Below are 27,481 nucleotides of genomic sequence, written 5' to 3'. Positions count from 1 at the left end.
GTGGAGACTAGAGGAGACAACAGTGCCCCCATATGGTGCTGAGAGTTGTAGGATCCATCTTGGTTATAATGCTTACTGGTTGGAATAGTTATCTTCTATGTTCAAGTACTAATTTAGTCTGAAAAATTTACATTTGATAAGAAAGTTACTAATTACTGACTAATAACTTTCTGTTCAGTAGTCATATACAGTGGCAAGAAAAAGTATGTGAACCCTTTGGAATTACCTGGATTTCTGCATAGATTTGACATGAAATTGCATCTGATCTTTATTAAGTCACAACAATAGACAAACACAGTGTGCTTAAACTAATAACACACACATTATTGTATTTTTCTTGTCTATATTGAATACATCACTTAAACATTCACAATGTAGGATGGAAAAAGTGAACCCAGAGGCTAATGACTTCTCCAAAAGCTAATTGGAGTCAAGAGTCAGCTTACCTGGAGTCCAATCAATGAGATGAGATTGAACATTTGGTTAGAGCTGCCCTTGCCCATAAAAAAGCATTGCCTGATGTGAACCATGCTTCTAACGAAAGAGTTGTCTGAAGACCTAAGATTAAGAATGGTTGACTTGCTTAAAGCTGGAAAGGGTTACAAAAGCATCTCTAAAAGTCAGTTCAAGGTAAGGCAAATTGTCTATGAATGGAGACATTTCAGCACTGTTGCTACTCTCCCTACGAGTTGCCGTCGTGCAAAGATGACTGCAAGAGCACAGTGCAGAATGCTCAGTGAGGTTAAAAAGAATCCTTTAGTGTCAGAAAAAAAGACTTACAGAAATCTCTGGAAGATGCTAACATCTCTGTTGACGAGGCTACGATACGGAAAACATTAAACAAGAATGGTGTTCATGGGAGGACACCACGGAAGAAGCTACTGCTGTCCAAAAAAAACCATTGCTGCACGTCTGAAGTTCGCAAAAGAGCTCCTGGATGTTCCACAGCTCTTCTGGCAAAATATTCTGTGGACAGATGAAACTACAGTTGAGTTGTTTGGAAGGATGACACAACACTATGTGTGGAGAAAAAAAGGCACAGCACACCAACATCAAAACCTCATGTCAACTGTAAAGTATGGTGGAGGGAGCATCATGGTTTGGGGCTGCTTTGCTGCCTCAGGGCCTGGACAGCTTGCTATCAACGACGGAAAAATTCATTCCCAAGTTTATCAAGACACTTTGCAGGAAAATGTAAGGCTGTCTGTCCAACAATTGAAGCTCAACAGCAGTTAGGTGATGCAACAGGACAACAACCCAAAAGACAGAATAAAATCAACAACAGAATGGCTTGAACAGAATAAAATACACCTTCTGGAGTGGCCCAGTTAGTCCTGACCTCAACCTGATTGAGAGGCTGTTCACAACAGACATCCCAAGAATATTGTGGAACTGAAACAGTTTGGTAAAGAGGAATGGTCCAAAATTCCTCCTGACCGTTGTACAGGTCTGATCCACAACTACAGAAAACGTTTGGTTGACGTTATTGCTGCCAAAAGAGGGTCCACCAGTTATTAAATCCGAGGGTTCACATACTGTTCCCACCCTGCACTGTGAACGTTTACACGGTGTGTTCAGTAAAGACATGAACATGTATAATTGTGTGTTTATTAGTTTAAACAGAGTTTATCTATTGTTGTGACTTAGATGAAGATCAGATGAAATTACATGACCCATTTATGCAGAAATCAGAGTAATTATAAAGGATTCACATACTTTTTTTATCCCACTGTTCATAAAAATAAAAATCAACATGGTGACGAGACTCATTCCAAACGTCTGTAGGTTTTTTTCTGTGGAATGTTCCGTTGTAATAAAATACAGTGTCTGTGTTTTATTGACAAACTAAAACGACCCATTCTATATAATAATATCTGTCATTTAGCAAAACGCTTGAACGATCGTCTTTGTAATAAATGTCCCCAAATGTCCACAATGGTTGACGAGGAGCATCAAATCATTTTAGACACAGCTGTACCGTAACATGGTAACAAGGGTTACCACGTAGACACATCAGCAGGACTAGATATCTAGTGCAGACCAAATACATAGTGACACATTTAAATCATCATTGGGACTTTTACGTCAAACTAAACTAAACTAAAAGTCCTTCCTTTAGAAAAAAATAAATAACATTTTGAGCATTGATTATTTCCATCCTACACACATCCAGGTTTACTGTGTTTACATGGCAAAGAGATTTCATCGTCATAATACTCAGGGGGGGGGATAATAGTATAATGTTTAGACAGCCAAACTGCTCAAATATTAGGTAACACTTCACCATAACCTGTAGACGGCAGTTGCTTATCCACAGATCGTATGTTGATAGTATGACCACGTAGAGCAGGTCCACATGGAAAACTCAGACTATTCAAATAAAAGGTGACCAAACATGTATCTCTGGTAGAACTAAATGTTCTTTGTCTACAGGTGTGGTGCCTTCAAATACTAAATAACATATATTCCTCCCCCTTCAAATACTAAATAACATATATTCCTCCCCCTTCAAATACTAATTAACATATATTCCTCCCCCTTCAAATACTAAATAACATATATTTCTCCCCCTTCAAATACTCAATAACATATATTATCCCCCTTCAAATACTAAATAACATATATTCTCCCCCTTCAAATACTAAATAACATATATTCGACCCCCTTCAAATACTAAATAACATATATTCGACCCCCTTCAAATACTAAATAACATATATTTGAAGCTACATTTGATTGTTAGTCTTTTCACTGTATTTCTACAGACAAACAAAGAAAAGATATCTATGCATTTAAATGTATGACAACAGAGATCTTTAATTAATTACGCTTCTATTCAATATGTTATTTAACACAAATTCATTCCAGAAGTTTTTCTAGTAACATTGCTGGTATATCAACGTATGACCGAGTTGATAATGTAGACTGTAGAATCAGGTACAGGGAGGTACTGTAAGTCTCACCATGCATCAAGTTCTTTAACGTCAGTGACGATGGAGGGAAACGACGGGAGGAAGCCATTTTAAACTACTGTTACACGCTTACATACCCTATCCCCTATATAGTGCACTACTATTGAACAGGACTCATAGGGCTCTGGTCAAAAGTGGTGCACTACATACGGAATAGGGTTCCCATTTAGGATGCAACCAGGCACTTCCTTTAGCACTTCCTCCTTAGTTCTGTCATGCAGTTGAATTCGTAAAAACTTTATTGATCGTCTAGTGTTCCCTCAGAACAGACAGGTGATACACCTACTACATGTGTTAGAACCAAGGCACCAATGGAAACTCAGAGATTTAAAAAAAACATTATGGTTGGTATTTATGGCTTTGTTACTTGGAGAAGACTTTTGTGAGATAATACAATTGTGTTATTTGTTATCTTCGGGGAAGATGACTAGCATGCAAGTGACCTCTTCATTCTTGAAGTTAATTACTTTTTTTTTTTCACAGTGAGACAATTCGACACGAACAAATAAGGTCTATTAATTAATAAATTACATTGCGTAACTGTTTCCATGTGTGCTACATATGTTCATTAATAGGTATGTCTTGTCGTGCAACTGTCAAATATAGTTATTTCACCCCATTCCTCTGTGCTTCTGGATCATGGCTTTTTTGATTCTAGAAATAATAGAATCGATTCCCAATTCCAGAACACTTTTGAGGTGTTCCCACATCTTTCAGTCGGTCAGTCTCATCCATGTGTTTTGAAGCACAGACACCAGGGTCCTTTAAGGCAGTCCAGATGCCATTCGTCATCTTGTAAAATATCATCCTGGTTACTATCAAGAGTTCACCTCTGTCTTATTCTTCTTAGGACGGACTGTGGAGAGTTCTGGAGCACCTGTAGTCTTTTCCCTTCGCTACAACCACAGCCGTGGATCGGCCATTAAAAATAGCACAGGATGCATGTTACATCCCACAAATGTTGAGGTATGTAGAACCTGTATCAGGTATGTAGAACTCTCCTCTGGTTCTATATCAGGTATGTAGAACTCTCTGTTCCTGTTTCAGGTATGTAGAACTCTCTGTTCCTATATCAGGTATGTAGAACTCTCCTCTGGTTCTATATCAGGTATGTAACTCTCCTCTGGTTATATATCAGGTATGTAACTCTCCTCTGGTTCTATATCAGGTATGTAACTCTCCTCTGGTTCTATATCAGGTATGTAGAACTCTCCTCTGGTTCTATATCAGGTATGTAACTCTCCTCTGGTTCTATATCAGGTATGTAGAACTCTCTGTTCCTGTTTCAGGTATGTAGAACTCTCCTCTGGTTCTATATCAGGTATGTAGAACTCTCCTCTGGTTCTATATCAGGTATGTAGAACTCTCTGTTCCTATATCAGGTATGTAGAACTCTCTTCTGGTTCTATATCAGGTATGTAGAACTCTCCTCTGGTTCTATATCAGGTATGTAGAACTCTCCTCTGGTTCTATATCAGGTATGTAGAACTCATCTGGTTCTATATCAGGTATGTAGAACTCTCCTCTGGTTCTATGTCAGGTATGTAGAACTCTCCTATGTTCCTATATCAGGTATGTAGAACTCTCCTCTGGTTCTATATCAGGTATGTAGAACTCTCCTATGTTCCTATATCAGGTATGTAGAAGTCTCCTCTGGTTCTATATCAGGTATGTAGAACTCTCCTATGTTCCTATATCAGGCATGTAGAACTCTCCCGTGGCCAACCAAAGTGCTTACGATAACACATTCCTAAGGAAGATTATAACGGCTGCACAAACAGGATGCTGAGGAGGTGAAACAACCCCACTTACACAACACAAACACTTCTGAAATCTGGTCAAAAGCACATACTGTAATCAACACATATTAAATTATCGTCTATTAGGAGTATTTCAATACCAAAACTTTACAGACTTTCTTCATTGTCTTCATTTTTAATTGATCTACCTTAGTTTTTACGAAGCTTACTGACTGAAAATAACCCTTTTCTTGTTTGTGACAATGACCTGGGGAAGATCAGATGTTCCATATGACTCTATATCTCCCTCTCTAAAAGTATTTAATCTCAGGTCTCTTCTTCTCTCTTAGTTTCTTCAATCTTTCACTTATTCTCTCCTTCCGCTATCTACTTCCCTGTGTTCAGGCTCTTCTTATGTGGGTGCTTCTGAGCGATCCCGTAGGGTACGTGAGCCGCGACCGTGCCCATCTCCGCCGCCCCTTCCACATGGAACATCTGGTCATCAAAGTATATGTGGGGCCTAATCTTCTCCAGCATCGGGCCCTTGGGTGCCCCGGCCAAGAACAGAGCCTCGTCCGTCTCCAGGCCCCAGGCTCTCAAGGTCTTCAGGGCACGGATCCCTGAGCTGGCTGCGCTGCGGGCCGTCACCAGGTAGGTACGAATGGGACAGTCCAGACGGTGACCCTTAGCATAGAACTTCTTCTGGAGTTTACCAAGGGACGCTAGGAAGTCCTTAAGAGGGCCCTGAGGAGAAGAGAGGAGAGGAGAGGAGAGGAGAAGAGAAGAGAAGAGAGGAGAGGAGAGGAGAGGAGAGGAGAGGAGAAGAGAAGAGAAGAGAAGAGAAGAGAAGAAAGAGAAGAGAAGAGAAGAGAAGAGAAGAGAAGAGAAGAGAGGAGAGGAGAGGAGAGGAGAGGAGAGGAGAGGAGAGGAGAGGAGAGGAGAGGAGAGGAGAGGAGAGGAGAGGAGAGGAGAGGAGAGTTAAATAAGAACGTTTTTTTCTAATAAGCAGAGAGTTACAGGAATCTGAATGATAACAACGATAACAATCCAATATGTTTATTTTTCTGACATATGTCTACATACACGGTCCAGTAGAATGTCCTCGTTGTCTCTCTCGTGCTGGAAGAACCCGTCGAGGCCCTGGGCCTTGAAGATGCGTTCTGATTCATCAGAGAAGAGGACAGCGTCCCCGTCAAAGGCCACTCTCAGCTGCGTCTGCGATACCTCTGTCAGCTTATTGGACATGAACATGGTGGCCGCAGCAATGCCTGAGAGAAAACATTAACATGGTGGCCGCAGAAATGCCTGAGGGAAAACATTAACATGGTGGCCGCAGCAATGTCTGAGGGAAAACATTAACATGGTGGCCGCAGCAATGCCTGAGGGAAAACATTAACATGGTGGCCGCAACAATGTCTGAGATCAAATATTGAGAATATTAATATTAACATGGTGGCCGCAGCAATGCCTGAGGGAAAATATTGAGAAGATTAATATTAACATGGTGGCCGCAGCAATGCCTGAGGGAAAAGATTAACATGGTGGCCGCAGCAATGTCTGATGGAAAACATTGAGAAGATCAATATTAACATGGTGGCCGCAGCAATGCCTGAGAGAAAATATTGAGACAAGCTCTTAAGGATTGGCCCCTTTTTTTCAATTTTTGCCTAAAATAACATACCCAAATCTAAATGCCTGTAGCTCAGGCCCTGAAGCAAGGATATTCATTTTCGTGGTATCATTTCAAAGGAAACATTTTGCAGTTTGTGGAAATGTGAAAGGAATAAAGGATAACATAACACATTAGATCTGGTAAAAGATAATACAAAGAAACAAACATGCATCTTTTTTGTATTTTCTTTTGTACCATCATCTTTGAAATTCAAGAGAATGGGCATTATTAGGTATTATTCCAGCCCAGGTGCAATTCAAATGTTGGCCACTAGATGACAGCAGTGTATGCGCAAAGTTTTAGACTGATAAAATTAACCATTGCATTTCTGTTCAAAAGGTTGTATCAAGACTGCCCAAATGTGCCTAATTTGTTTGTTAATAACATTTCAAGTTCATAATTATGCACTCTCCTCAAACAATAGCATGGTATTATTTCACTGTAACAGCTACTGGACAGTGCAGTTGGATTAACAAGAATTTAAGCTTTCTGCCAATATCAGTCTATGTCCTGGGAAACGTAATTGTTACTTATAAACTCATGCTAATCGCATTAGCCTTTAGCTCATCCATCCCACAGGGCAACCACCAATCCTGAAGAAGTTTTAAAGATGTCTCAGGGAAAACATTGAGACCGATTTAAAGATGTCTGAGAGAAAACATTTAGTCCTTGCAGGGCTGAGGCGAAGGGATAGACCAAGGGCTCTTTTCAGTCTCTACAGCAGTCCTCACATTTCAGGAACTAAGGTTGACTTCTGTCAACGGGCTTTTGTACCGGGGGTGAGAAGGGTGTGCTTCATAGTTCTCAACCATTGTCTGTTCACTTGGGTGTGCTTCCACTGACTGGGCCTAAGTTTTACTATGAAACAATTATCTTATTTTAGGAGGATAAAATTATATTTAATATTTTCACAAATATTTAATTTGCACAACAATTCCATGTGAATCTGATAACTAGAATGTGTAGACTTTCCACTATATAATTTATGTCATCCTGTCATCAGATATAATGTCCCGGACAACAACTGATCTGACATCATATTCTTTAAGTATCAACGGACACTTTCAACTGGTTGGATTAAAGAAATATTGTTCCTTTCCCCAACCTTTTTCTGCGGTAACAAAGAGTGGAGAGAGAAAGGGGAAGCCTCACTCAACAGGGCAACATCATGACAGCAGGAACATTTCCTTTAAATTTAAATCACACGGCAAAGTTCTTCACCTCGTAAACTTCCGCGATGTGGACTGAATAGAGCATTAGAAAGGGTACTGTTTGTTTCCAAATGGCACTCTATTCCCTCTATAGTGCACTACTACCCTATAGACCCTGGTCTAAAGTAGTGCACTACTACCCTATAGGTCCTGGTCTAAAGTAGTGCCCTACTACCCTATAAACCTTGGTCTAAAGTAGTGCACTACTACCCTATAGACCCTGGTCTAAAGTAGTGCCCTACTACCCCATAGACCCTGGTCTAAAGTAGTGCACTGTTCTAAATTACACTTTAAAGTGTGTGACCTTTTGTTTGTGACCTTTTGTTTTTCAGTAATTCAAACTATTGACACGGTGTGTGCCTGTCCCACTCTGAAGGTCGGCAGTTCAATATCACTGCAGGACAGTTGACCTTTGAGTTTGGTCTATGGGTTCCATGCTACAGTAGGAGGGTAGGGGTGTAATATACAGGTGAGGACAGGAAGTGGTGCGACTCACCTTCAGACAGCGCCTCCCTGACCTTCTCCGCATCGGCAGACAGGTACAGGTTGGTCTGCCACGCCTTTAGGTAGCCAATAGGTGAACTGCCTCCCGTCATACAGAACCTCTCAATGAACAGATCTGGGAGACAGAGAGAAACACATGTGGGTTCGTAAGGGCAAGCAGAAGGGAGCACTTCTTATTGGTCAAGTCCAGGCGTCTCCTCCCAGTTTCCTCCGCATAAGTGCTTAATGAAAAATGACACTGGTCATAACCTGAGGTCACCGTGCTACGCCAGTCAATTGAAGTGATCCCTCGGTACTGTTCTAAAATCAGATTGTATTCCTCCTAGGTCTAATGGTTAAGGTTATAATTTGGAATCTCGCCGTGTTACGCCAGTCAATTGAAGTGATCCCTTGGTACTGTTCTGAGATCAGATTGTATTCCTCCTAGGTCTAATGGTTAAGGTTATCATTTGGAATGAGTAAAGCTGATCCTCTATCTGTGTCTTTTGTCATTTAATTCCCCTTGAGAAAAAGTGTGAGCTCGGCATTAAAAGACAGCATAGCCCTTTAATTACCGTTGGGCCAACCTTCCAGGCCAAAGGTCAAAGGACATTTATAGAAGCTTTGAAGGGGTGGCAGGTAGCCGAGCGTTTAGAGAGCGGGCCAGCATTCGCCGGCTTGCCAGTTTCGTATTCAGGGTCCGATGGGAAAAAATCAGTCAGAGTGGTGAGCTGGTATCAGCTCCTAGATGCCATGGCCTGCTGTTGTGCACTTGAGCAATGCACTTAACCCCCCCACACAACAACAGCTCCCTGGGCTTCCAGTGGGGAAGCCCCCCCCCCCTCCCCGCACCTCTCCAAAACTTAAATATGTGTCTTTCAGAGGGGTTTGGGTTGAGAGCAGAAGTCCTATTTCGGTTGACTGTGTAATTGAGCACTAAATGCATGATAAATGCCATTTCTCTAGGGAGGATGTCTAATTACCTGCAACCCAAATGGCACCCTATTCCCTATCTAGTGTACTACTTTTAAAGTAGAGAATAGGTTTGACATTTGGGACGCAGATAGATTAGTTTAGCATTTTGCAATACACGGTGTCATCTGAGGTAAGGTGCAAGAACTGTCGAGTCAGTGTCAGGGTTAGTGTTATGAACTGACTGGGGAGGGTGGGGGGGATTAGTGTTATGAACTGACTGGGGAGGGTGGGGGGGGGGGGGGATTAGTGTTATGAACTGACTGGGGAGGGTGGGGGGATTAGTGTTATGAACTGACTGGGGAGGGTGGGGGGGATTAGTGTTATGAACTGACTGGGGAGGGTGGGGGGGGGGATTAGTGTTATGAACTGACTGGGAAGGGTGGGGGGGATTAGTGTTATGAACTGACTTGGGAGGGGGTGGGGGGGGATTAGTGTTATGAACTGACTGGGGAGGGTGGGGGGGGATTAGTGTTATGAACTGACTGGGGAGGATGGGGGGGGGTGATCAGTGTTATGAACTGACTGGGGAGGGTGGGGGGGGGATTAGTGTTATGAACTGACTGGGGAGGGTGGGGGGGGGGGGGGTTAGTGTTATGAACTGACCTGGTTGTGGATTAGTGTTATGAACTGACTGGGGAGGGTGGGGGGGGGGGGGATTAGTGTTATGAACTGACCTGGTTGGGGATTAGTGTTATGAACTGACTGGGGAGGGTGGGGGGGGGGGGGGGATTAGTGTTAAATAACTGACTGGGGAGGGTGGGGGGATTAGTGTTATGAACTGACTGGGGAGGGTGGGGGGGATTAGTGTTATGAACTGACTGGGGAGGGTGGGGGGGGGGATTAGTGTTATGAACTGACTGGGAAGGGTGGGGGGGATTAGTGTTATGAACTGACTTGGGAGGGGGTGGGGGGGGATTAGTGTTATGAACTGACTGGGGAGGGTGGGGGGGGATTAGTGTTATGAACTGACTGGGGAGGATGGGGGGGGGTGATCAGTGTTATGAACTGACTGGGGAGGGTGGGGGGGGATTAGTGTTATGAACTGACTGGGGAGGGTGGGGGGGGGGATTAGTGTTATGAACTGACCTGGTTGTGGATTAGTGTTATGAACTGACTGGGGAGGGTGGGGGGGGGGGATTAGTGTTATGAACTGACCTGGTTGGGGATTAGTGTTATGAACTGACTGGGGAGGGTGGGGGGGGGGGGGATTAGTGTTATAAAACACAAGTTTTTGAACCAGACAATTTTGGATGTTTAAAATTTACTAAATAAACTTCTGAAATGGCTAATGAGCATTAAAACAGTGGAATATCAAGACTTGTCATGTGTAAATGACTTTCTAGAAATGAAAGGATGAGTTTTGGGATTAAGCAGTCATGATATACCTGAACTGTTTACTGTTGCTTTAAGATTTAGGGAGGTAGGGAGAGAGGGGAGGAGGGAGGTAGGGAGAGAGGGGAGGAGGGAGCAGGCTGCTGAATGTAATCTGATACAGGTGTACAGCAATGTGCTGAATTAATCTTTAGTCCTGACTCCTGGGCCAAGATGTACTGAGAGGGAAGAGGAGAAGCTCAACATGGATCAAGAGACAGATAGATACAGAGAGAGTGAGACAGAGAGAGTGTGACAGAGAGAGTGTGACAGAGAGAGTGTGACAGAGAGTGAGACTGAGAGTGTGACAGAGAGAGTGTGACAGAGAGAGTGAGACAGAGAGAGTGAGACAGAGAGTGAGACAGAGAGAGTGAGACAGAGAGAGAGACAGAGAGAGTGTGACAGAGACTGAGACAGAGAGAGTGAGACAGAGAGAGTGAGAGAGAGAGAGACAGAGAGAGTGTGACAGAGAGAGTGTGACAGAGAGCGTGTGACAGAGAGAGTGTGACAGAGAGAGTGAGACAGAGAGAGTGAGACAGAGAGTGAGAGACAGAGAGAGTGAGAGAGTGACTGAGACAGAGAGAGAGACAGAGAGTGTGACAGAGAGAGTGTGACAGAGAGAGTGAGACAGAGAGAGAGAGAAGGGGAGGGAATAAGGAAGATGGGAGGAGAAGGGGGGAATAAGGAAGATGGGAGGAGAAGGGGAGGGAATAAGGAAGATGGGAGGAGAAGGGGGGAATAAGGAAGATGGGAGGAGAAGGGGGGGAATAAGGAAGATGGGAGGAGAAGGGGGGAATAAGGAAGATGGGAGGAGAAGGGGGGAATAAGGAAGATGGGAGGAGAAGGGGGGAATAAGGAAGATGGGAGGAGAAGGGGGGACTAAGGAAGATGGGAGGAGAAGGGGGGGAATAAGGAAGATGGGAGGAGAAGGGGGGAATAAGGAAGATGGGAGGAGAAGGGGGGGATAAGGACGATGGGAGGAGAAGGGAAGAATGATGTTTGTTCAGAAGGAAAGGAGACCGTGGGGATCTTTCACTAAAGGGTGGGACCTGAAAAAGGTTATTATGTCCTGAGAGGATTAGCTGTCTGCAGTGTTTTATTTTGGGAGAGAGGGGTATGACTCTTAACCCATCTCACTCAAGCGCTCCGCTGTCCCTCCGCTGTCCCCTTCAGACCATAAATACATTCAGATTTTTTTTTGGGGGGGTGCCATGTTTCCAATAGTCTTGAGATCATCAAGATGAAGAAAAACACAACAAAAAGTTCTGATAGATCCTAATCATACAGCCCCAACCCAGGAGAAATGGGTCCCTCCTGACCCACCATTGGGGACATGCTGCATAAACAACTACTGAAGCATGGTAGATATCCTACTCTGGGGATGGCCCAGTCATTGATGTTATTCTTTGATATCCTACTCTGCGGATGGCCCAGTCATTGATGTTATTCTTCATATTAAACCGTTCATTGTCGTCTTTATGTCATGTGTTCATTCGTTGTCTTCGTTATTGTCTTTCTGTGATGTTTTCATTGATCTGGGCAGAGGATGAAGCCTGATGATATATATTAGGGCTAGATATCCCGTCAGCGGGACACCTGTCGACAACATCCGGTGAAATTGGAGAGCGCGCAATTCAAATAAATAATCGTGATATTAAACATTTATGAACATAAAATCATAAAATCGCAAATAGCGATTAAATAATCACTTACTTTATGGAAATATTCCTCTGTTTGCAATCCCAAGGGTCCCAGCTACAACATGAATAAGTAATTTTGTTAGATAAAATCCTTCTTTATATCCCAAAAAGTATGTTATGTTGGCGCCATTAATTTCAGTAATACCCTCGTTCAACATGCAGACAAAGGAATCGAGAAAACAAGTCAAACTATGTTTCTATTTAATCCTCAGGTACCCGAAAATGTAATTAAACTATAATATGTCATACAGAAAGAAGTATGTTCAATAGGAAAGTAAAATTAGCAAGCGTGCGTCCTCATCGTTGCGCGCCCGCAGACTGCTTTCAACTGTGACTCTCAGTACCAAAACTCAAAATTCTTCCTCGTTTTGGAAGAAACAAGCGTGAAACCTTGAACAAATACTGTTGACATCTAGTGGAAGCCAAAGGAACTGCAATCTGGGAGCTGGAATTGCAGAGGACCCATAGATTTCCATTGAAAGAGCATGGGTTCTCAAAATAAATAAAACATTTTGGTTGGTTTTTCTTTGGAATGAGGCCTGATGATATACTACATTAACAGGACGAGGCCTGATGATACCGCACATTGACAGGACGAGGCCTGATGATACCGCACATTGACAGGATGAGGCCTGATGATACAGTACATTGACAGGACGAGGCCTGATGATACAGTACATTGACAGGACGAGGCCTGATGATACAGTACATTGACAGGACGAGGCCTGATGATATCGCACATTGACAGGACGAGGCCTGATGATACAGTACATTGACAGGATGAGGCCTGATGATACAGTACATTGACAGGATGAGGCCTGATGATACAGTACATTGACAGGACGAGGCCTGATGATGCAGTACATTGACAGGATGAGGCCTGATGATACAGTATATTGACAGGACGAGGCCTGATGATACAGTACATTGACAGGACGAGGCCTGATGATACAGTACATTGACAAGGTGAGAGCTGATGATACAGTACAATGACAGGACGAGGCCTGATGAGACAGTACATTGACAGGACGAGGCCTGATGATACAGTACATTGACAGGATGAGGCCTGATGATAAAGTACATTGACAGGACGAGGCCTTATGATACAGTACATTGACAGGACGAGGCCTGATGATACAGTACATTGACAGGACGAGGCCTGATGATACAGTACATTGACAGGACGAGGCCTGATGATACAGTACATTGACAGGACAAGGCCTGATGATACAGTACATTGACAGGATGAGGCCTGATGATACAGTACATTGACAGGATGAGGCCTGATGATGCAGTACATTGACAAGGATGAGGCCTGATGATACCGCACATTGACAGCACAGTAACACCAGTCTTCTGCCACAATATACTTTAGACTGCTAGGTATAAGATTGCTCATACTGGAACAACTTCACTGACATCCAGACATCAAAGTCGTTTTCATGCCTGTAGTTAAGCCTTCTCACAGCAGTATCCTTTAGAGAAAACATGAATAAACATTATTTTACAAGAAGTTGTGTGTCCTGAGAAGATCTTATGAAACTGAAATCTAATTCCCTTGCAACCTGATAGCTCTCTAAGAGGGGAGACTTCTTTAGTGATTCTGATGGGGTTTTTCAAATCAGATCTCTCTCTCTCTCTCCTGCAAACAGGGGCACTGGTATTTTAATGTATGCTATATAAATTATGTTCCACATTACAGAGCATGCCAATCATTGCATGTATTTATGTAAAGTAGATGAATGGAGTCTCTCGGAGCGATTATGTTGTCATGCACCCCAAAGAGCCAATCCACTGTCTACATTATGTTGTCACACACCCCAAAGAGCCAATCCACTGTCTACATTATGTTGTCACACACCCCAAAGAGCCAATCCACTGTCTACATTATGTTGTCACACACCCCAAAGAGCCAATCCACTGTCTACATTATGTTGTCACACACCCCAAAGAGCCAATCCACTGTCTACATTATGTTGTCACACACCCCAAAGAGCCAATCCACTGTCTACATTATGTTGTCACACACCCCAAAGAGCCAATCCAATGTCTACATTATGTTGTCAAAGAGCCAACCCCATGTCTACATTATGTTGTCAAAGAGCCAACCCCATGTCTACATTATGTTGTCAAAGAGCCAACCCCATGTCTACATTATGTTGTCAAAGAGCCAACCCCATGTCTACATTATGTTGTCAAAGAGCCAATCCCATGTCTACATTATGTTGTCAAAGAGCCAACCCCATGTCTACATTATGTTGTCAAAGAGCCAATCCACTGTCTACATTATGTTGTCAAAGAGCCAACCCCATGTCTACATTATGTTGTCACACACCCCAAAGAGCCAACCCCATGTCTACATTATGTTGTCACACACCCCAAAGAGCCAACCCCATGTCTACATTATGTTGTCACACACCCCAAAGAGCCAATCCACTGTCTACATTATGTTGTCAAAGAGCCAACCCCATGTCTACATTATGTTGTCACACACCCCAAAGAGCCAATCCACTGTCTACATTATGTTGTCACACACCCCAAAGAGCCAACCCCATGTCTACATTATGTTGTCACACACCCCAAAGAGCCAATCCACTGTCTACATTATGTTGTCACACACCCCAAAGAGCCAATCCACTGTCTACATTATGTTGTCACACACCCCAAAGAGCCAATCCACTGTCTACATTATGTTGTCACACACCCCAAAGAGCCAATCCACTGTCTACATTATGTTGTCACACACCCCAAAGAGCCAATCCACTGTCTACATTATGTTGTCACACACCCCAAAGAGCCAATCCACTGTCTACATTATGTTGTCACACACCCCAAAGAGCCAATCCACTGTCTACATTATGTTGTCACACACCCCAAAGAGCCAATCCACTGTCTACATTATGTTGTCACACACCCCAAAGAGCCAATCCACTGTCTACATTATGTTGTCACACACCCCAAAGAGCCAATCCACTGTCTACATTATGTTGTCACACACCCCAAAGAGCCAATCCACTGTCTACATTATGTTGTCACACACCCCAAAGAGCCAATCCACTGTCTACATTATGTTGTCACACACCCCAAAGAGCCAATCCACTGTCTACATTATGTTGTCACACACCCCAAAGAGCCAATCCACTGTCTACATTATGTTGTCACACACCCCAAAGAGCCAATCCACTGTCTACATTATGTTGTCACACACCCCAAAGAGCCAATCCACTGTCTACATTATGTTGTCACACACCCCAAAGAGCCAATCCACTGTCTACATTATGTTGTCACACACCCCAAAGAGCCAATCCACTGTCTACATTATGTTGTCACACACCCCAAAGAGCCAATCCACTGTCTACATTATGTTGTCACACACCCCAAAGAGCCAATCCACTGTCTACATTATGTTGTCACACACCCCAAAGAGCCAATCCACTGTCTACATTATGTTGTCACACACCCCAAAGAGCCAATCCACTGTCTACATTATGTTGTCACACACCCCAAAGAGCCAATCCACTGTCTACATTATGTTGTCACACACCCCAAAGAGCCAATCCACTGTCTACATTATGTTGTCACACACCCCAAAGAGCCAATCCACTGTCTACATTATGTTGTCACACACCCCAAAGAGCCAATCCACTGTCTACATTATGTTGTCACACACCCCAAAGAGCCAATCCACTGTCTACATTATGTTGTCACACACCCCAAAGAGCCAATCCACTGTCTACATTATGTTGTCACACACCCCAAAGAGCCAACCCCATGTCTACATTATGTTGTCACACACCCCAAAGAGCCAATCCACTGTCTACATTATGTTGTCACACACCCCAAAGAGCCAATCCACTGTCTACATTATGTTGTCACACACCCCAAAGAGCCAATCCACTGTCTACATTATGTTGTCACACACCCCAAAGAGCCAATCCACTGTCTACATTATGTTGTCACACACCCCAAAGAGCCAACCCCATGTCTACATTATGTTGTCACACACCCCAAAGAGCCAATCCACTGTCTACATTATGTTGTCACACACCCCAAAGAGCCAATCCACTGTCTACATTATGTTGTCACACACCCCAAAGAGCCAACCCCATGTCTACATTATGTTGTCACACATCCCAAAGAGCCAATCCACTGTCTACATTATGTTGTCACACACCCCAAAGAGCCAATCCACTGTCTACATTATGTTGTCACACACCCCAAAGAGCCAATCCACTGTCTACATTATGTTGTCACACACCCCAAAGAGCCAATCCACTGTCTACATTATGTTGTCACACACCCCAAAGAGCCAATCCACTGTCTACATTATGTTGTCACACACCCCAAAGAGCCAATCCACTGTCTACATTATGTTGTCATGCACCCCAAAGAGCCAACCCCATGTCTACATTATGTTGTCATGCACCCCAAAGAGCCAATCCACTGTCTACATTATGTTGTCACACACCCCAAAGAGCCAATCCACTGTCTACATTATGTTGTCACACACCCCAAAGAGCCAATCCACTGTCTACATTATGTTGTCACACACCCCAAAGAGCCAATCCACTGTCTACATTATGTTGTCACACACCCCAAAGACACTGATCAATTTGATGTTATTTTAATAGACAAAAAAAAAGGCTTTTCTTTCAACAACAAGGACATTTGTAAGTGACCCCAAACTATTGAACGGTAGTGTATATATTGTATGAGTGTCCAAAAAAAGCCCCTATCTTCTATAAAGCGAGTTGCATCCAACATTACTTATCACTTCTGCCTCTTGTTAAACCTATGCACTTGTGGCATAGACATCTCCTAATTCACTTCCACAATAAGGTCTTTATCCCGAACGTCACCATATTCCTTAAATAGTGCACTACTTTTGGTTCTGGGCGGTAGGTAGCTTAGCGGTTAGGAGCGTTGGGCCAGTAACCCGAAAAGTCTCTGGTTTGAATCCCCGAGCCGACTAGGTGAAGAATCTGTCGATGTGCCCTTGAGCAAGGCTCTAACTGCTCCTGTAAGTCACTCTGGATAAGAGCATCTGCTAAATGACTAACCTGTAACTGATATAGATAGGTAATACGGTGTGAGCTCTGGTCACTGTAAAGGGTTTCATTTGGGATGGACCCTAAAGAACAGTTTGTATTACAGAATCGAATCTCCTTGACGTCTGGGCGGCCATCTTGTCCGTGTTTGTTTATTGTGTTCTCTAGAGAAAATGTCAGAGGTCAGGGAGTGTGGTTCGTGTCACACAGAGGACCACTGGAGAGATCTAACATCAGATGAGAAGACATGGAGGCATCTGGGAGCTCTGAAGGAAGCCACTCCCCCTTCACTTGTTTTCATTGTTGTGACCCGGAAGTCCTTTGAATATGTTGGCGACCCATCAATAAAAAATAAATAAATACATAATTACATTTGTCTTGCCACAACCAAGGCTTTGCTTTGGCCGCGAACCCAGAGGGACTGGTTGGGACCCTTGGGATCTGACCCATTATTTGGGAAACAGCTTTGGTTTCTGTTTTGCGTTCGTTCACACACAGAGAGCCATTCTCTTATGGTTCATGGCCTCTGGAAAGCTCTACGTGAAAGTGGTATATAGATGTCAGGTCAGTTTAGCTATTTCCCCCGAATGGTGAACAGTCAGACTTTGGAAGGGTAAGTCGATCCCCAGTCTGTGCCTACAAAAGTGCCAACTAAAATGTAAAAGGGTTCATTGGCTGGCCACACAGGACAACCCTTTGAATAACCTTTTTTACCAGGTAGAACCCATTTGATTTCCATCTATAACCACAGGGTTCTACATGGAACCCGAAAGGGTTCTACATGGAACCTGAAAGGGTTCTACATGGAACCCAAAAGGGTTCTACCTGGAATCGAAAAGGGTTGTCCCATGGGGACAGCCGAATAACCCCTTTCGGGACCCTTGTATTCTAGGCTTCTAGAATAAGTACATAGCGGTATGCAGTATTCGTTGCACACAATGAAAGCCCCAGATGTAGGGTCTTAATTTGACCTGTTTCTCACAGCAGGAAAATAATCCTGCAGCAACAGGAAATGTGAATTATTGTGTGGATTATAATTAATGGACATTTTTGTAGGGTTTGATGAATGTTTGTTTTTAGGGCACACCAAGTCTTATATTTTAAAGTGGATACTATAAAGTTTAGAAGCCATAAAAAAAAAATTCTGCAACAAACGGGTGGTCAAATTAAGAACCTACATCTGCTGATATTTCCCAAATCTGAGAGACCCAAGGTAAGCTAACGCTGATACCTGTGACACATTGACTGGGGCAGCACACGTGCTCTCTTGAGGGTACGCTAGTTTCGCTATGAACTGTTGGACAGTGCGTGCTTGTGCCTGTTTCGTGCAGGTAGCACACCCTAACATGCGTGCATATGCCTCCGTGTGAGTGTGCTAAGTGTGTGTGTGTGTAAGACTCACTGTGATGGTTGATGGTATTGATGAGTCTGACTCCTACATGGGCGTGGTTATAGGTTACCAGGACGATGTCAAACAGTTCTTCACTCTCTGGGTACAGTTCTCTCAGACGGGCATTCACCGCCTCCAACGCCTGATGGAAGAGCAGACGAGAAAACAGAATTATGGGTAATGTAGTCAGCGTATGTGTTAGCGTTCACTGCCTCCAACACCTGACGGAAGAGCAGAGGAGATCACAGGATTATGGGTAATGTAGTCAGTCAGTGTACATGTCATAGCATGCAAATCAATATCACCGTCTCCAAGGCCTGATGAGATAGCAGGGGAGAGCAAAGGATTATGGGTAATGTAATCAGTACACTTGTAATAGCATTCGGCATACAGATCAATAGTGAAAGAGTTCCATCTCGTTCAGACCCTGGAGATAAAACATTCTAAATCAATGTAAAATCAGCCACTTTGTACCCATGGTTACGGATGCATGCTTTACCCATGTGATATGAGTCAATGAGCCACAACAAGTCACGGAATGTGTCTGTGTGTTACTGCGACAGTTCCTATTAATTTTTATGTCTCTCCAAGTCTTTGGGGAAATAGTTTTTTATTTTACCTCTTACTCAATATTCTTTTATTTACATTGAATTTTTATTTCAGTGATGGCACTTAAAACCTCTTAAGGATACACCCCTTTTTTTCTCTCCAAATTTAGCCTAAAATGACATCCCCAAATCTAACTGCCTGCAGCTCAGGACCTGAAGCAAGGATATGTATATTATATTATTATTATTATTATTATTATTATTATTATTATAGGATATGTATATTCTTGCTAACGTTTAAAGGGAAACACTTTTAGGTTTATGGAAATGTGAAAGGAATGTAGGATAATATAACACAATAGATCTGGTAAAAGATAATACAAAGAAACAAAAAGTTATATTTTTTTATACCATCATCTTTGAAATGCAAGAAAAAGGCCAAAATGTATTATTCCTGCCTAGATACTATTTAGATTTCGGCCACGAGATGGCATCAGTGTATGTCCTCAGTACTCTACCACCTCAGTACTCTACCACCTCAGTACTCTACCACCTCAGTACTCTACCACCTCAGTACTCTACCACATCAGTACTCTAACACCTCAGTACTCTACCACCTCAGTACTCTACCACCTCAGTACTCTACCACCTCAGTCCTCTACCACCTCAGTAATCTACCACCTCAGTACTCTACCAACTCAGCACTCTACCACCTCAGTACTCTACCCCCTCAGTACTCTACCACCTCAGTACTCTACCACCTCAGTACTCTACCACCTCAGTACTCTACCACCTCAGTACTCTACCCCCTCAGTACTCTATCACCTCAGTACTCTACCACCTCAGTACTCTACCACCTCAGTACTCTACCACCTCAGTACTCTACCACCTCAGTACTCTACCACCTCAGTCCTCTACCACCTCAGTAATCCACCACCTCAGTACTCTACCACCTCAGTACTCTACCACCTCAGTACTCTACCACCTCAGTACTCTACCACCTCAGTACTCTACCACCTCAGTACTCTACCACATCAGTACTCTACCACCTCAGTACTCTACCACCTCAGTACTCTACCACCTCAGTACTCTACCCCCTCAGTACTCTACCACCTCAGTACTCTACCACCTCAGTACTCTACCACATCAGTACTCTACCACCTCAGTACTCTACCACCTCAGTACTCTACCCCCTCAGTACTCTACCACCTCAGTACTCTACCACCTCAGTACTCTATCTCCTCAGTACTCTACCACCTCAGTACTCTACCACCTCAGTACTCTACCACCTCAGTACTCTACCAGAGTTTATGCATTTCAGTATCTCTGTAAATCCAGTCTATAGTCAAACTTTAAGAGCATCCATTCATCTTTGTTGTCCCCCACGATGAAATCAGGGAGGGGACTGAGGATCACCTCTGTCTGTCCGTCTGTCCGCCTGTCTTGTCCATTCTCAGTCATATTCTTTAACTCAGACAGCATTGGCCCAGGTTTTGACTAAACTTGGGTGAAGGATGCGTCTTGCCATGGAGATCCGAAAATTACACTGAATGGCCCAAGGCGGGAGCTATGGTAATTAACTGTAATGTGTGAGTCACGCCAGAGAGGATGAGGCGAAGCGAGAGGTATAACTGGGCCCAAAATATGTCTTCTCCAACAGGTGGAGGTGTTTCTTTGGCACATGATGTGTAATACAGGGATTGAATTAGCGAATGATACTGCAGGGCAAATACCTTCAGGGCTGCCCGCTGGCCCCGGCAACAACCGCAGAGCTCACCGGGCTAATTAATCAAGCTTTCAAATGGTCTAATTTTCAAACTCCAAAACAGAAAAAAATGATATATATATTTGTATTTCATCCTTCACAGTCTTCCCCACGTTTTATGCTTCACACTTGTTATCAACCAGCATTTCCTCTCCGTTTCGAGTGAGCCCTGTCTCAGTAGGCTACGCCATACACCCGTCTCAGTAGGCTACGCCACAGACCCGTCTCAGTAGACTACACCATACACCCGTCTCAGTAGGCTACACCATACACCCGTCTCAGTAGACTACGCCACAGACCCGTCTCAGTAGACTACACCATACACCCGTCTCAGTAGACTACACCATACACCCGTCTCAGTAGACTACGCCACAGACCCGTCTCAGTAGACTACACCATACACCCGTCTCAGTAGACTACACCATACACCCGTCTCAGTAGACTACACCATACACCCGTCTCAGTAGACTACGCCACAGACCCGTCTCAGTAGACTACGCCACAGACCCGTCTCAGTAGACTACACCATACACCCGTCTCAGTAGGCTACGCCATACACCCGTCTCAGTAGGCTACGCCATACACCCGTCTCAGTAGGCTACGCCATACACCTGTCTCAGTAGGCTACGCCACAGACCCGTCTCAGTAGACTACACCATACACCCGTCTCAGTAGGCTATGCCACAGACCCGTCTCAGTAGACTACACCATACACCCGTCTCAGTAGACTACACCATACACCCGTCTCAGTAGGCTACGCCACAGACCCGTCTCAGTAGACTACGCCATACACGCGTCTCAGTAGGCTATGCCGTACACCCGTCTCAGTAGACTACGCCATACACCCGTCTCAGTAGGCTACGTCATACACCTGTCTCAGTAGGCTACGCCATACACCCGTCTCAGTAGACTACACCATACACCCGTCTCAGTAGGCTACGCCATACACCCGTCTCAGTAGGCTACGCCATACACCCGTCTCAGTAGGCTACGCCATACACCCGTCTCAGTAGGCTACGCCATACACCCGTCTCAGTAGGCTACGCCATACACCCGTCTCAGTAGGCTACGCCATACACCCGTCTCAGTAGGCTACGCCACAGACCCGTCTCAGTAGACTACACCATACACCCGTCTCAGTAGGCTACGCCATACACCCGTCTCAGTAGGCTATTCCATACACCCGTCTCAGTAGACTACGCCATACACCCGTCTCAGTAGGCTATGCCGTACACCCGTCTCAGTAGGCTACGCCACAGACCCGTCTCAGTAGGCTATTCCATACACCCGTCTCAGTAGACTACGCCATACACCCGTCTCAGTAGGCTATGCCACAGACCCGTCTCAGTAGGCTACGCCATACACTCGTCTCAGTAGACTATTCCATACACCCGTCTCAGTAGACTACGCCATACACCCGTCTCAGTAGGCTATGCCGTACACCCGTCTCAGTAGACTACACCATACACCCGTCTCAGTAGGCTACACCACAGACCTGTCTCAGTAGCCTACGCCACAGACCCGTCTCAGTAGGCTATGCCACAGACCCGTCTCAGTAGGCTACGCCATACACTCGTCTCAGTAGACTTTTCCATACACCCGTCTCAGTAGACTACGCCATACACCCGTCTCAGTAGGCTATGCCGTACACCCGTCTCAGTAGACTACGCCATACACCCGTCTCAGTAGGCTACGTCATACACCTGTCTCAGTAGGCTACGCCATACACCCGTCTCAGTAGGCTACACCACAGACCTGTCTCAGTAGGCTACGCCACAGACCCGTCTCAGTAGGCTACGCCATACACCCGTCTCAGTAGGCTACGCCATACACCCGTCTCAGTAGGCTACGCCATACACCCGTCTCAGTAGGCTACGCCACAGACCCGTCTCAAGGGAGTCAGGCAGCCTAAAAATTCATAGTTCAATATCGACACGTACATTTGAATTCAGAAGTTTACATACACCTTAGCCAAATATATTTAAACTCAGTTTTTCACAATTCCTGACATTTAATCTTAGTAAAATGTCCCTGTCTTAGGTCAGTTAGGATCACCACTTTATTTTAAGAATGTGAAATGTCAGAATAATAGTAGAGGGAATGATTTCAGTTTTTATTTCTTTCATCACATTCCCAGAGGGTCAGAAGTTTACATACACTCAATTAGTATTTGGTAGCATTGCCTTTAAATTGTTTAAATTGGATCAAACGTTTCAGGTAGCCTTCCACAAGCGTCCCACAATAAGTTGGGTGAATTTTGGCCAATTCCCCCTTACAGAGCTGGTTTAACTGAGTCAGGTTTGTAGGCCTCCTTGCTCGCACACGCCTTTTCAGTTCTTCCCACAAATGCTCTATAGAATTGAGGTCAAATCTTTGTGATGGCCACCAGTCCCCCCTACAGCAAAGCACCCCCACAACATGATGCTGCCACCTCCGTGCTTCATGGTTGGGATGGTGTTCTTCGGCTTGCAAGCCTCCTCTTTTTTCCTCCAAACATATCAATGGTCATTATGGCCAAACAGTTCTATTTTTGTTTTATCAGACCAGAGGACATTTCTCTAAAAAGTACAATCTTTGTCCCTATGTGCAGTTGCAAATCGTAGTCTGACTTTTTTTATGGCGGTTTTGGAGCAGTGGCTTCTTCCTTGCTGAGCAGCCTTTCAGGTTATGCCGATATAGTACCCATTTTACTGTGGATAAAGATGCTTTTGTACCTGTTTTCTCCAGCATCTTCACAAGGCCCTTTGCTGTTGTTTTGCGATTGATTTGCACTTTAAGCACCAAAGTACGTTCATCTCCAGGAGACAGAACGCGTCTCCTTCCTGAGTGGTGTGACGGCTGCGTGATTCCATGGTGTTTATACTTGCATACTATTGTTTGTACAGATGAACATGGTACCTTCAGGTGTTTGTAAATTGCTCCCAGGGATGAACCAGACTTGTGGAGGTCTACAATATTTTTTCTGAGGTCTTGGCTGATTTCTTTAGATTGTTCCATGATGTCAAGCAAAGAGGCACTGAGTTTGAAGGTAGGCCTTGAAATACATCAACAGGTACACCTCCAATTAACTCAAATGATGTCAATTCATTTTCTGGAATTTTCCAAGCTGTTTAAAGACACAGTCAACTTAGTGTATGTAAACTTCTTACCCACTGGAATTGTGATACAGAGAATTATGAGTGAAATAATCTGTCCGTCAACAATTGTTGGAAAAATCACTCGTGTCATGCAGAAAGTAGATGTCCTAACTGACTTGCCAAAACTGTAGTTTGTTAATTAACAATAAATGTGTGGAGTGATTGAAAATGAGTTTTAATTACTCCAACCTAAGTGTATGTAAACTTCTGTGCATTCGGAAGTCCTCCACATGCTTTTCAGTCTTTTTTCATATTGGACACAGCGATGTCCTTATTAGCAAAGAAAGGTTTACGTAGTCCTACATAAGCTGCTTACTTGTCATGAACATTATTTTATTATTTATTTTTTATTATTATTATTTTTTATTATTATTTTTATCATTATTTATTTTTTATTTTTTTAAATCACTTGTTGGTTAAATACAAAATTAATATTGCAATACTGCTATTCTGTAGTCCATGCCTATATAATTGTTAAAACAACTGATTCATTCCCGAAGCTGTTCATAAGCTATTTATCAGCTTAAAATCAACTGTTTGGTGGAAAGTGGGCGCAACTCCTCACACAGCTGATTGCTGCGCAGAAAGAAATGTCACTGTGCAACATTCCAAAATGCAATCTGGGGAAAACACAATAGTTTTAACGACAATTATTGAAAATTGGGGGATCCCAGCTTTCAGAGTGCTGTATGATTTATAGGCAACATTTTACAATCTGAGTGTCTGGCAATAACAAAAGTAACCACAGGAAGCACTTCGGCCATTCGAGTGCATAAAAGGAAAACCTATATTCACTGTAAAATTCACACAATTACACTGTATTTATAAACACTAAAAATCCCATGATTTTTTTTAGTGGGACATGTTTTAGTTCCAGTTTAGGACATTAAACAGGCAAAGATATTACTTTGTGATCTAGCTAATGATTTGCCTACTGGGAGAGAAACTCCATTCTTCAGCCATGTGGGCACCATGCTGTATCAGGCTACAGGTGATAATGCTTCAGCCATGTGGCCACCGTGCTGCATCAGGCTACAGGTGATAATGCTTCAGCCATGTGGCCACCATGCTGCATCAAGCTACAGGTGATAATGCTTCAGCCATGTGGCCACCGTGCTGCATCAGACAGGTGATAATGCTTCAGCCATGTAGCCACCATGCTGCATCAGACTACAGGTGATAATGCTTCAGCCATGTGGCCACCATGCTGCATCAGGCTACAGGTGATAATACTTCAGCCATGTGGCCACCATGCTGCATCATACAGGTGATAATGCTTCAGCCATGTGGCCACCATGCTGCATCATACAGGTGATAATGCTTCAGCCATGTGGCCACCATGCTGCATCAAGCTACAGGTGATAATGCTTCAGCCATGTGACCACCATGCTGCATCAGACAGGTGATAATGCTTATGGCTAATATATCACCCCTGCCTGATTAATAGGGACCATGTACAGGCCCTAAAGATATTGCTTTCCATCAATGTGCTATTGGCCTAATTTCTGGTGAGGAATATTATATTGTGAACTGTTTAATATAGTCTATATAATATACTCTATATGTCATCATAAAATCTGTGTTAATATCAGATTTTATGGTAGGCTATAATATCAGGTACTTTCCCAGATTGATAACAAAACATGAAATCCCCCATGATTTAAATTGTACATGCATAACTTGCTTTCCTGTGATCTTGGAGAGGGCCAGGAATTTTCTCATTCGGGACAGTAGTTTTCACTTGGTACTGGCCCAGTGTGCCACTGTCAAATTGACCTGAATGTCAAGTCTTGGACTGGTACCCATGCTGGACTGGTACCAATGCTGGACTGATACCCAGGCTGGACTGATACCCAGGCTGGACTGGTACCCAGGCTGGACTGATACCCAGGCTGGACTGGTACCCATGCTGGACTGGTACCCAGGCTGGACTGATACCCAGGCTGGACTGATACCCAGGCTGGACTGGTACCCATGCTGGACTGATACCCAGGCTGGACTGGTACCCATGCTGGACTGATACCCAGGCTGGACTGGTACCCAGGCTGGACTGGTACCCATGCTGGACTGATACCCAGGCTGGACTGATACCCAGGCTGGACTGGTACCCATGCTGGACTGGTACCCATGCTGGACTGGTACCCAGGCTGGACTGGTACCCATGCTGGACTGCCTTCCATTTTTGAAGATATGTCTTTTCATATTCATTGCGGAGACATGAGTATTTGGTCAAGATAATGTATAATCTGTGGTCGCACACGATGAATGAAATGTATTAGTCACACGCGATATCTCAATTGGCCCAAGGGGGGGGGGGGGGGGGGCGACGACATGTATCCTGTTTCCTTGTTCATCATTGAGTCCATATATGGTACGGAAGTGTTTGTGCGTGTCGTCTCAGTGTGTTTGTACGACCCTAACCTCGATGAAGGAGAAGGGCGGTCCAGGGGCGAAGGGTAGTGTGTTTGTATGACTCTAACCTTGATGAAGGAGAAGGATGGTCCTGGGGCGAAGGGTAGTGTGTTTGTATGACTCTAACCTTGATGAAGGAGAAGGCTGGTCCAGGGGCGAAGGGTAGTGTGTTTGTATGACTCTAACCTTGATGAAGGAGAAGGCTGGTCCTGGGGCGAATGGTAGTGTGTTTGTATGACTCTAACCTTGACGAAGGAGAAGGCTGGTCCTGGGGCGAAGGGTAGTGTGTTTGTATGACTAACCTTGATTGAGGAGAAGGCTGGTCCTGCGGCGAAGGGTAGTGTGTTTGTATTACTCTAACCTTGATGAAGGAGAAGGCTGGTCCAGGGGCGAAGGGTAGTGTGTTTGTATGACTCTAACCTTGGTGAAGGAGAAGGCTGGTCCTTGGGCGAAGGGTAGTGTGTTTGTATGACTCTAACCTTGATGAAGGAGAAGGCTGGTCCTGGGGCGAAGGGTAGTGTGTTTGTATGACTCTAACCTTGATGAAGGAGAAGGCTGGTCCTGGGGCGAAGGGTAGTGTGTTTGTATGACTCTAACCTTGATGAAAGAGAAGGCTGGTCCTGGGGCGAAGGGTAGTGTGTTTGCATGACTCTAACCTTGACGAAGGAGAAGGCTGGTCCTGGGGCGAAGGGTTCGTTCTCGTGCTCCACCTGATACCTTAGGTACTCCTCTACACCCTTCTGCTCATACACCTTCTGCTCCGTCTCAGTACGGAACAGGACCCGGGACGACACCGCAATGGTCACGGCATTCTCAGGCTTGGGCTGCAGAGACGCGAGGGGGGGAATGGGAAGATAGAAAGATAGTTGTGAAGGGTTGAGAATGAGAGAGAGATTGGATGTGTAGAGATGAAAAGGAATAGGGAAAGCAGATGGGAAGGAATAAGGGTTGAGAAGGGTTGGGTAATGGAATGATGAAGAGAGAAAGCAGATGGGAAGGAAGAAGGGTTGAGAAAGGTTGGGTAATGGAATGATGAAAAGAGAAAGCAGATGGGAAGG

The 27,481-nt window shown here is 44.2% G+C and overlaps 1 protein-coding gene across 1 annotated transcript; it reads right to left on the bottom strand.

Annotated features, from left to right (window-relative positions):
• Positions 1-2,797: 2,797 nt before the first annotated feature.
• Positions 2,798-27,241, bottom strand: LOC139398607 (cytosolic 5'-nucleotidase 1A-like; the record flags this gene model as incomplete). Its single annotated transcript, XM_071144537.1, is given in 5 exon segments — positions 2,798-5,455; positions 5,795-5,979; positions 8,091-8,213; positions 18,574-18,703; positions 27,080-27,241. Coding segments are annotated over 5 exon segments (957 nt in total), but the record flags the coding sequence as incomplete, so codon positions are not given.
• Between the last annotated feature and the right edge of the window lie 240 nt (positions 27,242-27,481).

This window comes from Oncorhynchus clarkii, unplaced genomic scaffold (assembly GCF_045791955.1).
Source record: "Oncorhynchus clarkii lewisi isolate Uvic-CL-2024 unplaced genomic scaffold, UVic_Ocla_1.0 unplaced_contig_12130_pilon_pilon, whole genome shotgun sequence".
Lineage (NCBI taxonomy): Eukaryota > Metazoa > Chordata > Actinopteri > Salmoniformes > Salmonidae > Oncorhynchus > Oncorhynchus clarkii.
The sequence above is the reverse complement of the archived record's forward strand: the minus strand, read 5'-3'. Positions and strand labels throughout refer to the sequence as shown.